The sequence below is a fragment of the Eupeodes corollae genome, chromosome 1, assembly GCF_945859685.1.
Source record: "Eupeodes corollae chromosome 1, idEupCoro1.1, whole genome shotgun sequence".
Taxonomy (NCBI): Eukaryota; Metazoa; Arthropoda; class Insecta; order Diptera; family Syrphidae; genus Eupeodes; species Eupeodes corollae.
The window spans coordinates 166,237,972-166,252,456 of record NC_079147.1 but is presented as its reverse complement, the minus strand read 5'-3'; the positions used below and the strand labels follow the sequence as shown (position 1 = coordinate 166,252,456).

At 34.6% G+C, this 14,485-nt stretch overlaps 2 protein-coding genes across 2 annotated transcripts; one reads left to right on the top strand and one right to left on the bottom strand.

Moving 5' to 3' along the window:
* Window positions 1–1,523: 1,523 nt before the first annotated feature.
* Window positions 1,524–3,327, top strand: LOC129941083 (chromatin assembly factor 1 p55 subunit). Its single transcript, XM_056049626.1, has 2 exons — window positions 1,524–1,816; window positions 1,884–3,327. Exons 1-2 carry the CDS (start codon window positions 1,795–1,797, stop codon window positions 3,149–3,151), a joined length of 1,290 nt encoding a protein of 429 aa, XP_055905601.1. The 5' UTR covers window positions 1,524–1,794; the 3' UTR covers window positions 3,152–3,327.
* A 4,895-nt stretch (window positions 3,328–8,222) lies between these two features.
* On the bottom strand, window positions 8,223–10,045 carry LOC129940355 (armadillo repeat-containing protein 7). Its single transcript, XM_056048665.1, is given in 4 exon segments — window positions 8,223–8,897; window positions 8,899–9,170; window positions 9,229–9,396; window positions 9,458–10,045. Coding segments are annotated over 4 exon segments (966 nt in total). The 5' UTR covers window positions 9,579–10,045; the 3' UTR covers window positions 8,223–8,492.
* Between the last annotated feature and the right edge of the window lie 4,440 nt (window positions 10,046–14,485).

The window sequence follows — 14,485 nt, the reverse complement described above, 5'->3', positions numbered from 1 at the left end:
TCAGTATCTCTCTTTGAAGCATTTAATTCACCTCAAAAAGTAGATTTTTTTTCAATTTAATAAGATTTTATTTTTTTTTTCTATTTAGTAGATAATACATTTTGAAATAAAAAACACTTTAGGAAAGCCTAACACTCAACAGCCAAAAAATTAAGATAGAACTGATCACTAGTTTCGGAAATTTAAAAGCCAAATTAGTTTGTCTTATATATGTATATGAGCGATTGCTTATTCACGGATTTTTTTCTTTAAAAAATTAGGATTTGCTCTTTCTCTTAGAAAAGAAATAATTAAAATACTTTTAAGCAGTATTAAATTTTTTCCAAGTGTTCCATTTTGGGAATACCTTTAAGATTATTAAAAAGATGTTTGTTATTTTTGAGAGAGAAACCGCATTTTTATTGAATATCGTTAAATTACTAAAAAATGAAAAACTGAAAATGATGAAATCGTTGCTGATACAACTAAACTGTATAAGCTTTATGTCTTATATGACCCCCCTGGATCGTAATTTGGTTAAAATTTGATGAATTTGTGCGGCACTATTGGAATATGGCTGGATATCCAATTTATGTTGTGTTCTTGGTCTAGGTCTCAATTATAAGTAGCACTTTCAACCACAAAATGGAAAGCAGTAAAATAAAAGATGTATTTGTATGTTTTCAAAATATTTAATTTGAAATATAAGGGGGTAATATTTATTAACGCAATATGAGTAGTTTCAAATTCGAAGGAATTCCACCTTGAAGCTACGTTGAACATAAAAAAACAGCTCCATGAAAATACTACGTTTCACAACAAAAAATTAAACTAGTTATTAGCCCTCAACCTGATAATTAAAATGGTTATTATTATTAGTATGGCAAAATATTTAAAGACCAGATACATGTTTAAGTAAATTTTTGTATTAAGTATTGGTAAGGCATGGTATGCACCTATAACTTAGCTTCTATACAAAATTCTCACCAAAACTAAGTCAAGCTTAAATTTGGCCGCATGTATTTATTTTTCTGTTTCATAGTATGCATTTTATTTAGCTATTAAAATTTTGCGGACTGTTTCACTGCATAACTAAAATGGGGAATGATGGTGCATAATCTCTTCATAAATTTTGTTTAGAAAGATGAAAACTAAACGAATGTACATACAAATGCACAAACTGTCAAACTTTATTTCCGTTCCACATTATCCACACTTGCAACGAATAAAATAATCGCGCGTACTTAACCTAAAAAAATCATTCTTGTTTTTGTTTCAGTGGTGAATGGTGTTTGGCTGTGGCTCCTTGTCAAACTTTATTCGCGACGAATTAAAAACTCTCATGTGAAAGAAATGTCAAAATCGACGAATATTCGTTCATTCGTTGGTCGTTGGTCGTGCTCATGTGAATTGTGCTTAAGAAATATAAAATGTTACTACAGCTTAAACTCATCTAACGAAAATTCTACAATAAAGTCTACACTATCGATGAACACACCCAAACACGAACATACCCTAGTTCAGGTAAAATAATTTTGAAGTCGGCAAAAAGAAAAAAACCAACAGAAGCAACACAAAACTCGCGGCTTCTGCCATCCATTTTTTGTGAAAAAAGATTCGATGCAGCTTTGATTGGCTGTGGTTGTGACTGTAAATTAACTTTAATAAATTTCCAGCCCAAATAATAAATAAAAACATTTTAATTGCAATTCACCGGGCATTATAAAAAGATAACAATATAATTGGTGAAGATTTTGTGAAAGTATTCGTTTTGTTTGTCAATCCGAGAGAATCTTTTTGGCGCAATCAAAAAACATGGGGGATCGTGGCGACAATGGTAAGAAAAAAAGTAACTAAGTAGTTTCCAATGATATTTAAAAAACAAAATGCACATCTTTTTAAAGCTGAATCCTTCGATGATGCGGTAGAAGAACGCGTCATAAACGAAGAGTACAAAATCTGGAAGAAGAATACGCCGTTCCTTTATGACTTGGTTATGACGCACGCTCTGGAATGGCCTTCGCTGACCGCACAATGGCTTCCCGATGTAACCAAACAAGAAGGCAAAGACTATTCCGTGCATCGCTTGATTCTGGGAACCCATACATCAGACGAACAAAACCATCTTCTCATTGCGAGTGTCCAGCTACCAAGCGAAGATGCTCAATTCGACGGATCACATTATGACAACGAGAAGGGTGAATTTGGAGGCTTCGGGTCGGTTTGTGGTAAGATCGAAATTGAAATTAAAATAAATCATGAAGGAGAGGTCAACCGGGCACGATATATGCCCCAGAATGCTTGCGTTATTGCCACAAAAACACCGTCGAGCGATGTTCTTGTCTTTGACTACACCAAGCATCCAAGCAAACCCGAGCCGAGTGGAGAGTGCCATCCAGACTTGCGTCTTCGTGGTCATCAAAAAGAGGGCTATGGTTTGTCATGGAATCCAAATTTGAACGGCTACCTTTTGTCGGCGAGTGATGACCATACCATCTGTTTGTGGGACATTAATGCAACTCCCAAGGAACACCGTGTAATCGATGCTAAAAATATCTTCACAGGTCACACGGCCGTTGTGGAGGATGTTGCCTGGCATTTGCTTCACGAATCTCTGTTCGGGTCTGTTGCCGATGACCAGAAGCTTATGATCTGGGATACACGAAACAACAACACGTCAAAACCGTCACACACTGTCGACGCTCACACCGCCGAAGTCAACTGCCTCAGCTTCAATCCATATTCCGAATTTATTCTGGCCACAGGTTCCGCCGACAAGACTGTTGCTCTATGGGACTTAAGAAATCTCAAATTGAAGCTGCATTCTTTCGAATCGCACAAGGATGAGATCTTCCAGGTACAATGGTCACCCCATAATGAAACAATCCTTGCTTCCTCTGGCACCGACAGACGCCTGCATGTTTGGGACTTGTCGAAAATCGGCGAGGAACAGAGCGCAGAAGACGCTGAGGATGGCCCACCTGAGTTACTTTTCATTCATGGCGGACACACAGCCAAGATATCGGACTTCTCATGGAATCCAAATGAGCCCTGGATTATTTGTTCTGTCTCCGAGGACAATATCATGCAAGTGTGGCAAATGGCTGAGAATGTGTATAACGATGAAGAACCAGAGATACCAGTTTCTGAATTGGAAACCCCGACAGCTTAAGCTCGAACTGGATTTAACATATTTTTTTTTATATATATATATTCCCTACACTAGTATGTACTGTTGCGGCCTCCTTGATCTATCTCTGGATAAATGTTTTAATTTCTTTCATTGTTTTGGTACCATTTTATTTGCAAACAAAATAAACCATTGTAGATGTAATTTTTCTTTATCAATTGCCTTATTTTTATTGACTGAAAAGCAAAGGAAAGTATTTAATAGATTATGAGCCGGAAAACAAATTAGGGGTCATTTGTTTGTATTATTATATATTTATTAAACAAGTAATAAATTACATGCTAATTTAAAATTATTGAGTTCTAGCTGCATACATATACATACTTCGTGTCACATAAAATGGTATACATTTTTTTGATTGATGATATTTTTCAAACCAGACAAAGTCTAAATTTACCAGTAAGATCCTTTAAAGTAAAGAAAATAACAACAAATCTTATGTTTTAGGTAAATACTGGTTTTATTGAATTGATTAAAATAATTTGTATTAATGTGTGCTGCCTCCTGATTTCTGAATTACTTCAAGTAACCGTTTTATGGCTTCAATAATCTCTTGTTCAGGAGAATATGTGGTCATGGTAAAAGGTTTACATTTTGCCCATGAAATCCGGCTTTTGTTGTGGAAAGTCAATCGTTGTCCAAAAAATAACTTTGTGCCTGTCTAGACGAAAGTGGAAACATCATAGTGGAACCGCAGTCAATGCTGAGGATATGGAAGGACCACTTCTGCAATCTGTATAAGGCGACGACGAACTGAATTCCGCTGTCAGGCAGGATGATCCATTCAACATAGACGACGAAAGCCAACAATCCCGTCCTTCCGACTTAGACGAAGTAAAGTAAAGTAAAGGTCCTTATCAGTGTGGTTTTAGACCAGGAAAGTCCACAGTTGATCAAATTTTCACATTACGGCAGATCATGGAAAAAACCCTAGAACACCAAACTCGTCCGTTTGCGCAGGATGACCATGGAGAATTCACACTGCTCCATAAAGGTTGGAAACAACTTAACAGAACCTTTCAATGTCAAAAAAGGTTTTAGACAAGGTGATGCGCCGTCATGTAATTTTTTTAACATCGTGCTTGAAAGAATAGTGCAGAGCTCACACGTCAACACTAGAGGCACTATCTTTCAAAAGTCTGTCCAATTACTGGCATATGCTGATGACATTGAAATAATCGGAAGAACTCAGCGTGATGTCAATGGGGCTTTTGTGAGTATTAAGGCAAAAATGGGTTTAACGGTAAATGAGGGCAAAACAAAGTACATGCTGTCATCTAGAAAGGACATACAACACCGACGTTATGGTCAAAACGTCACAATCGAGAGACGTAACTTTGAGGTAGTCAAGGACTTCGTCTACCTAGGCTCCGCTGTAAACGCAGAAAACAACACCAGCGCTGAGATCAAACGCAATATAACTCTTGCTTACTTCTTTGGGCTAAGAAAGCAATTGAGTGGTAAAGTACTCTCTCGAGGGACCAAAGTGTTGCTATATAAGACCCTCATCATCCCCGTCCTGCTATACGGTGCAGAAGCATGGACTATGACAAAACGGTGGAATGTAAAATTAAAACAAACAAATTTTGATCGGTAAGATAATTTTTATTTATGATATGTTTGACTTCATGACGGATGACGGATATTTTGTTTAACATCGTCTATTTGAAAAAGGGGTCGTGGAGCTAATTTTCACATTTCAGTTATCTTATACTGAAAACGATAGACGCGACGACAGCGACAAAGTTACGACAAGCAAATTATTCACGATATCATTAATGATAATCGTTTTGAAATTTACTAATGGTCTCACTGCACCAACATCCACAGTGAATTGATGTGCCTACAGTCTGTCCGTTCATGTTTTCTTACCTTTCCCTTATTCCTTGGTCTGATATATGCTTTTGCTTGCAGGCGAGATTTAATTTCGGGGGCAAGATGCCCCCCGTTCGACGACCTAACGCCGTGCACAGCAAGTAGGCCGCGCCCCCCGGAGCTCGACATTCCCAATTAACCTTTTTCAAATCTTCCTATCTCTTTTTCCTACCACATCCTTATCCTACCCTTCCACTTCAACCACCTCCTCTTACCTCGCAACAATTGGCTCTGTTTAAATAACATTCTTACTTTTCTTGTGTTTTTCGAATTACGTAAGCTTCGTTGGTGACAAGAATGTGTTTTTGTACCTAAAAAGGTAACTGCCAATTTTTCAGTCGTTTTTTTGTAAGCGTTTGGGAGCTCTATTCAGAAACGACGTATTTGCTATGAACTACGTATATATCTTGCCACTTTCAAAGCAGGACAAAACCCTTAAACGGAGCATGACATGACGCTCCGAATAGTGTATTGGCTTCTATTCATAATGTTTCCAATTTGCGTCTGCATATGATTTGCCATGGTTTGCATATTATGATTTTTTTTTTGGATTCAGTGATGTCTTTTTTAGGGTAATGTTTATGCATTCTTATTTTTGAAAATTTTTATATTGAAAAAAAAAAAACGGTTGATGAATTTTAAATAACTATAAAAAATTGTTTCCGTTTTTGGGAGAACTGTTAGATTGTTGGGCATTTTGTACATAGTAATCTGGATGTGACTTTAATTTTATGTCCGATGAAATAAATAGTTTTTAAATCATTAACATAATAATTTCTTTTGATATAGTGATGGAAAAAATAATAGGTACGATCTTAATTCTATTTTAATAAAAAGAAGGATAAGGATAAAATATCATATTAAATTGTTAAACTAAAACAAAAGGAAATATCTAATTATAAAAATATCTGAAATACTTCCCACTAATTTGTCCTGAAAAAAATAGAAAAGAATTAAGAACTTAATTTAATTAAGTTATTTAATGGTTAATGCCGTTGCTGATTCTAAAACATGGTCGTTGTAAATTTAATTTAAATAACATAACCATTACATGTCTTGAAAAGTGTTTGGTTCTGCAGTTTCTTTTAAGTTCACCCCAAAACATTTTCTATCATTTTAAAATCAAATCATTTTGGTGGGCCTTTCATTAAGTATATTATCACACATAATCATATACAGATGTCTCATTACCATACAAAAAATGACCGAAGAAATTTTATTAGCTGATAAAACTACAAAAACTGAAGAATCGAGAGCGATAACTTGTGAGTTTGACGAATACGGAAAAAATATAGGAACTGAGGAAATGAAGAGCTGTTTAATGAATTTCTCCTTCTCATAAAAATTGTATCACAAATCTAAGATTATTTGGGTTTCTGCACTCCTTTTTTTTGTGTTCCTCCTTTTGTTGTGTGGATATTCTTGTTATTATTCTGTATATAATCTCTGGTGGGCGCCTGCTTGGCTGGATTATTCTACTTTTATTGCAGTAGCAGTGTTTGATCAGGTCAAATTTATCATGAAAGAATGAAACCAGGGGTGGAATCGGCTAAAGTGACAGTTTTTTTTTTTTTTGTACAGGTCAAATTGACTATCATTTTCATTCCGTCTGTGTAAGATGATTCAACTCAATTCAATTCGATTGAACAATTTCAGATTCAAATTGTCTAAATTCGTTTTTGCCTAGATGAAATCTTAAATTGATTCTTATAAAATATTCAAACAAAAGTACCAAGTTGGTTGTGTTTGAATTAAAATCTAAATTTTCTTGCTTTTTTCGAATGTCGTAAGCTTTGTCGGTCACATGAATGCGCTTTTTAACGAAACAAAGTGAAATAAGAAAACTTTCCAGTCGTTTGTGTAAGCGTCTGGTAGCTCTATTCGGAATAAACATATTTGTTTGAAATTGACTATCACATTTTTTTGTGAGAGCTTTTTAGGTATCAATTTGACTATCACCTTACGTAGATCAAATTCGATAATTTTTAAATTGTCATTTATCAACAATTACCTTAGCCGATTCCATCCCAGAACTAAATAGGTACATACTTCACGCAAAAGCAATAGCAACAAAGAACAAATACATCGTCCCTTTCCCCTTTATCGAGAACATTGCTTTTGAAACAAACAAAGGTGGAAAAGAATAGATTCACGCAGAAAAGATTTTTGTTTAAAGCTGTTAAAATATAGCTTTTTCAGTTTCATAGGTCAATCTTCTCCATAGGCGTGAGATATGTGTATATGACTATTTGTGATATTCTATTATGAAGATAATATTCTTTCCCCTAAAGCTCTTTATAAAAAGAATATTTCATTTGCTGAAATATACGCCAAACTACGTAATAATGCTGGAAAGGGTCTCTCTCCTCTTGCTTAATGTTTTTGAAATGAATGATTCACTGGCCGTGAAAAAAGTATACATAAAAGCCATACAAGATCAAAACAGTTGGTATCGAAAGTGGCGAGATCTAGCTGAGGAATGGCAAATTAATTTAAATTTACCCATCGAGGATTTAACAACCGCTAAAAACATCTTGTATAAAGTAATTTTAAAGGTTGATGAGAAATGTAGAGCTGAATTTATTGCTGATTGCTGATGCGTCTAAAACCTTGCAGAGAACAAGGATTCCAATAATGTCCTTGTGATTTCTATGATGATCAGACTACGTAGTGAACTAATAGATTTAAATCTCATTCCACACAGACCTGATTTACCCCTAGAGTGTAATATGTGTAACCTATCAGAAAGAGAGGATACTGTCGACTTCTTGGGAAAGTGCCCAATTCTCAGAGACATCAGAAGGAATGTATTCAGAAAAGTTATTGTATCGGAAGATCAATTAATAAGTTTATTGAATAAAGTGAATATTGTCTGCTACCTATAAAGAACGAACATTTCTGATTGTGTTTCTATTCAGTTTTTTAAATTATTTGTAATGTAAATTTTACTTTATTTCAATAAAACCTTTATCTATCTATCTATCTTTTCTTTCTACAACTTTTATGAGTGCTTCGGTTTATTATCTTGCGGGAATTCTTATTAATTAGCATGTCCTTTTTGTCAAAATGGCATTAGAGTCCGAATTGGGTCCATAACGCATCTTTTTCACTTAATTCAAAAAATTGGACTTGCAAAAACCCATAGTGAGTGCTTGACCGTCTGACATGATTTTTTCCATGTTATCGGAACAAATTTGCTTTGGTTTTTTTAATCAGTCGATAAAGAAACTCTAAATTCGATCCCAAATAAATGAAGATGATAGTTAAGAATTGTTGTACGTTTTTTCATCGTATCTATGAAAGTCATTTAATAGTAAATAAATATAATCACCGAAGCAAAATAAGGTAAACAAAAGCAAGGGTTCAAAGTAAGAGGATTTTGGTGTGCCATTAAGAATTAAATGCGGCACTGTAATTACAAGAATTTTTAAAACAATATTTTTTTTAGTTATTCATATTTATTTTTTGGTAACATTACTTTGGCTTTCCCTTTAAACACTATTTCATTTTCCTGTCTGCATTCATAATAAATAACACTTATTTTACGTTTGCTAACAAGTTTAACAAGAATCTCAGTATTCTTGTTTATTCGGCACTGGCGTGGGAACAATAGCTCTTGGAATAAAACCACTGTGCCCGGTCCAGGGAGGTGAGTTCCAATAATTCCAGAAACTACTCCATTTAATAGCGCCCCGTGAACCATACGTTCTTCTTCTGGTACATGAGTAGAATGAATTGGATTGGTATCTCCTGTCAATTTGGTAAATTTGTCCAAGTCATCTTGTGTAAATATTTTATGAACTATGATACTGTCCTTGAACGAAGAGTACGTTCTACAGGCCAACAGTTTTCTAATCATTGGTTACCAATTCCGTAGATGCGAAATCTTTCAAGAAAACGATTGCTAGCAATTTAAGTCTTTGTTCAGTTGATTTCGTACATAAGGTTATTCTTTGCACGTTTTCAGAGGAGCAAATTTTTAACCTCACGCTATTGTCCTCGAGGGCAAGAAGATAGAAGATTGTTAGCAGGTAAATTAAAGTTTCTGTATTTGTTGTTTCTTTAAATATTTTAAAGATTGCTTCAATGTTTTTCGGTTTAATTATTTCTTGGCGTGAAATAAAATCTAAAGTGATAAATGAAAAGTTAATCACTATGAATTGTTAGTTTTGGTTTTTATTTACCTGAACAAATATTACAGATGCCTGCAACTCCATGAAGTGCCAAACGTTCGTTAGGTAAAGAGATAAGTTGAAAAAATAACTGCAAGGCAGCCGCGTCACGAAGATACTGATAATTTAATGGATCATATGCAAAATTTACTAAATTTGCTGTAACTTGTTCTTGTGCCTCTAAAAATACGTTTAGATTCTTAATACAAATCGTTTTTTATTTTTGATAGAAGCTGTTTACCAATATTTGTTGTTGTATGATATTCATTAACTAAAGTTTCTATGAATTCCTTTCTGCTCAGGTTCACATTGTTACGTGTTTTCTTTCTACGCAATGCTCTATTTGCATTTTTTAAAAACATTCTTAATAACTTAATGACAATATAGAATTATTATTTATTTGCCTAAAACTTCTAAAATAAAAATGTTGTTTGTCGTTGACATGTACGTGTAGCCAAAATCCTCCATTATAAGAATGACAAACGTCGGCTGTCCTTTCGTTTTGCCTATGAGAAGCTGATCAATTGATGAGGACTTAAACTTAATGGCTGCGTTCAATCTCGTGTTGGATAGAGTATCTTGGATAGCTGGATTTTTAGATACCTTGTTGAATGAGTTGGATATTTGTATTGAGATAGCTGTCAAAAAATAAAAACAACTTTCAGCTGTTCACAAAAAGCAGAGAAACATTTATGGCTGAATCACAAACACACTTCAGCTTCGGCTTCACCTGACGTTTACGAGTTCAGCCATAGGAATTCAATGCATGCTATCACAATGGAGCTTCGACCTCACGTTTCGTTTGACAATCGTAAGGAAAAGAACGTAATGTGACTCAAACGGAAGCCCTAGTTCAATTATCTGAACATTTGCTTTGCCTTATAGCTCAACAGCTGTAAAAAAACGTAAACCTCGAAGCAGGCCCACCGCAACGCAGACGAGCCGAAGCTGAAGCGTGTTTGTGATTCAGCCATCAAGCTTCGAAGTCAAAATTGTTGTAAGATAGAACATTTAATGGATAATTAAACTGATTCGTCAAATGATGATGAATTGATAGGTGCGTAACAATTAAATAAACCTTAGTCTGTAATGTATGTTAAAACTCTCCTAGCTCAATTGAAATTCTATACGATTAATCATTTTCTTGCGAAATCTCCGGTTTTAAACGATTTACGTTTTACAGAAAACTATCCTAACAGAAACGAGGACTATTATGAAGTGACAACACCTTTTTTTTTACACTTCAGAATTTCAGAAAGTAGTAAGCTTATAGCAAGCGTCAAACTACGATAAGAGGCTCATCATAAGTGCATGTGTTAGTTGTTAGTAAAAAATAATACAAATATAGCCTAACACACGCACAAAATACAAAACATAATTAGCATTTAACTATTACAGAACAAAAAATTACGATAGTGGAGCACTGGTTCTAAACAATGATTTTAATCCCACCTTATTTAAATTTAAATCTATCGATGAACAGTTTAAATTATATAAAATGCTCATTCGACTTAAAGCTTCATTCTTGCCATAGTTAGTTCTATGGAAGTCAATATGTATAAACTCAAACGTGCGCAGGTGATGAGTTCCGGCCCGGTAATTCAAATGTACACAAGATAGCAAATAAGGTGCATCAACTTCACCATTAATGAGTTGATGAAAAAATATTAAGTCATTATTAACACGCCTTTGATGGAGAGATTGCATTTGAAGAAGTAGAATACGATGTTCATAGGGAGGCAGATCATAGGGATCTTCCCAAGGAAGACCTTTTAGAGCAAAGCGAATGAAATTATGTTGAATTGATTCAATACGTTTTCTATGAATTTCGTAATAGGGAGTCCATACCTGCGAAGCATATTCAAGATGAGGACGAACATGGCAATTATACAAAGAAAGGGTAACTTAGGGATCATTGAACTCTTTTGCCCAGCGTTTTATAAAACCAAGCATAGAACTTGCCTTATTAACAATAACATTAATGTGATGTGTAAACTCTAAGTTGGAACAGAAATGTACACCTAAATCTTTAAATGTGGAGACACGACAGAGTTTTTGCTGTGATATACAGTAGTCAAATACGTTACTGATTAGTTTTTTAGTGAAAGTTATAGTCTGGCATTTTAAAGGGTTGAGTAAAAGGCTATTTTTCCCACACCAAAATGTGAAACTATCAATGTCGGCTTGTAAAAGAATACGATCATGGTTGGACTTTATTATTTTGAAAATCTGCATATCGTCAGCAAAAATAAGAAGTTCACTTGAGCGTAGACATGACGATACATCGTTAATAGACAGGATGAACAGAAAAGGGCCAAGATGGCTTCCCTGGGGAACACCAGATTGAGCAACAAAAGGTACAGAATGACAATTTCTAAATTTTACCTCATAGGATCTGTTTTCAAGGTATGACTTAATCCAAGCTAAGAAAAATGGTGGAAAACCAAGAGCCTTAAGTTTAAGTAAAATAATTTTGTGGCTTAGTTGGTCAAAAGCTTTAGAAAAGTCAGTGTATACACAGTCAACTTCATAACCTTGTTCTAAAGCGTTTGAACATATGTTTGAGAATGTGAGGAGATTAGTAACGGTTGATCTTTTTTTCACAAAACCATGTTGCTGTTCGCAAATGATATTTTTACTAAAATATGCTACGCTTTCACAAACAACTTGTTCAAATACTTTAGGAATGCAAGAAAGCTTTGCAATGGGCCTGTAGTTGCTTATATCCGCATTGTTACCTTTCTTGAAAATTGGTGTAGGAAATGACTTCTTCCATATACTGGGAAATTTGCCTGTTTTTAGGGAAAGTTTGAATAAAAACTTAAGGGGTTCAACTAAAACATTACTAAACTTTTTTAGTACTGTCGGGGGAATACCATCAGGACCGGCTGAGCAGTCATCATTCAACGTAGATAAAAGATCAAGGACCGTACTCTGTAGCACAGGTATGTGGCTACAGCTAGTTTGCGAAAAAGTGTGATTATTATGAAAATATACTTCATCAACTTCTTGAGGGCTATTAACAAATGACTCACGGAAATTCGTCGCGAAAGCGTTACAGATATCAAAAGTTTTATCTAACGAAAGGTTCTTGTAATTGAAGATAACTGGAAAGCCATCTGATTTTTTCTTTGAGTTTACAAAATTCCAAAATTTTTTAGGATTCTCTTTCAAAGAGGTGCCCATAACAGTAACATAACAAGCATATATTAGAAAGAGATTTAAATTGGTTAAAGAGTTCAACATAAAAAGAGAAGTTGACTGGAGACAGAGTTTTGAGATACGTTTTCCATGCCTTATTTCTTTTGTTACGCAGTAAACGCAATTCTTTCGTGTACCAAGGATGGCTAAAGTTTGTATTTCTTGATTTCTTTATCGGTACATTTTTTTCAAAACAACAATTAAGGATCCTATAAAAAGTTGAAACTGCTTCGTCAATGTTAGAAAATGCTAGTGTATCAGCAATTCCAGAAATGGTTAAATCTTCAGACAACTGCTGGAAATTGGCTCTTCTGAAATCAAAATTATATAAGCAATCAAAAGAATTACTGTGATTAGTAAGGTGATTACTTAAGTCGAAAAAAATGTCCAAAGGGGGGTGATATTTGTAAATATTAGTAATTCCTGATCTAGACTCTAGAACAAGAGTACTAATAGCGTCAGAAGAAAAGACTAAATCGAGAATTCGATTTTTTGAGTTTTTAATACAGCTTGTTTGCTGTAAGTCAGTAAGATGGACTTTATCGAGAAGAGATAGTTCCATTTGTGAAGAAGAAGGAGAGGCTTCAAGGCAGGATTCGTCTTCGGATGGAATCCAGTCAATGTGTGGTAAATTAAAATCACCTAAAAGTAAGATATTGGTGTCAGAGCTGGACAAATTTATAAGATAGTCTAATGCCAAGGAGAGATCGTTATAAACAGACTCCAAACTTTTTGGAGGAATGTAAACGTTTAAAATGAAAAAAGTCTTAGTCTGTACCATTAACTTTACACATACCAGTTCAATTGATAATACAAATGGAAAAGATACAGAAGAAGAGAAATATGTATTTTTTACCGCTATGAGAACACCTCCACCTAAATCCTTTGCATTACATCTAGAAAGAAGTTGCTCTGTGGTAAGATTTTGAGTCGGTTTGTTCACAGTAGATACAGTTTTAGCTTAATGGTGGGATCAACGCAAGGACTTATGTTGCATGATATATCGGTGGGTTATCCAAAGCTTCTTCAAAAACCATTCATGGGGCACAATGAACTAGAATAGCCAATAAAATTTGAACAAACTAGTCTTGATATCTATATGAATGGCTTATTAACGATTTCAAATCATTAGGTTTTGTTGCACAAAATGCAGCAAAATAAAAGAACTTTTAACTTCGAGAAAAACTTTTGTTTTTTGTTTGGATCCTGAGTAAGCAAGAAAGTTTCTTATCAGCTGGGAACAGGTTCAATTTAACTAAGGCTGGGTTCACACATACAACTTTTTTGAAACCAAATAGTTCGATCGTTAGTTGCCCAATCGTTTGTTCTACCTCTGGAACAGGATGAGGTTCTTTAACTTCAGAATGCTGGACACTAAGCTGGAGGTAAGAATTTTAAAAAAATAGATCAGAATTACCTCCTAAAATTCGGAGGCAAATAACTTCTTCATCGTCTACTATATACAGAACATCCTCAAATACAACTTCCCGTAACATTTTTTATCTATTTGTTTAAAAACCTGAAATCAATTTTCAAGTTAGAAAATGCTAGTGTATCAGCAATTCCAGAAATGGTTAAATCTTCAGACAACTGCTGGAAATTGGCTCTTCTGAAATCAAAATTATATAAGCAATCAAAAGAATTACTGTGATTAGTAAGGTGATTACTTAAGTCGAAAAAAATGTCCAAAGGGGGGTGATATTTGTAAATATTAGTAATTCCTGATCTAGACTCTAGAACAAGAGTACTAATAGCGTCAGAAGAAAAGACTAAATCGAGAATTCGATTTTTTGAGTTTTTAATACAGCTTGTTTGCTGTAAGTCAGTAAGATGGACTTTATCGAGAAGAGATAGTTCCATTTGTGAAGAAGAAGGAGAGGCTTCAAGGCAGGATTTGTCTTCGGATGGAATCCAGTCAATGTGTGGTAAATTAAAATCACCTAAAAGTAAGATATTGGTGTCAGAGCTGGACAAATTTATAAGATAGTCTAATGCCAAGGAGAGATCGTTATAAACAGACTCCAAACTTTTTGGAGGAATGTAAACGTTTAAAATGAAAAAAGTCTTA

Excerpts from the sequence above, each read along its gene's own strand:
- LOC129941083 (XM_056049626.1), top strand. The coding sequence starts at position 1,795 with ATGGGGGATCGTGGCGACAATG. Across the intron at positions 1,817-1,883 it reads GGGGGATCGTGGCGACAATG|CTGAATCCTTCGATGATGCG; the intron begins GTAAGAAAAAAA and ends ATCTTTTTAAAG.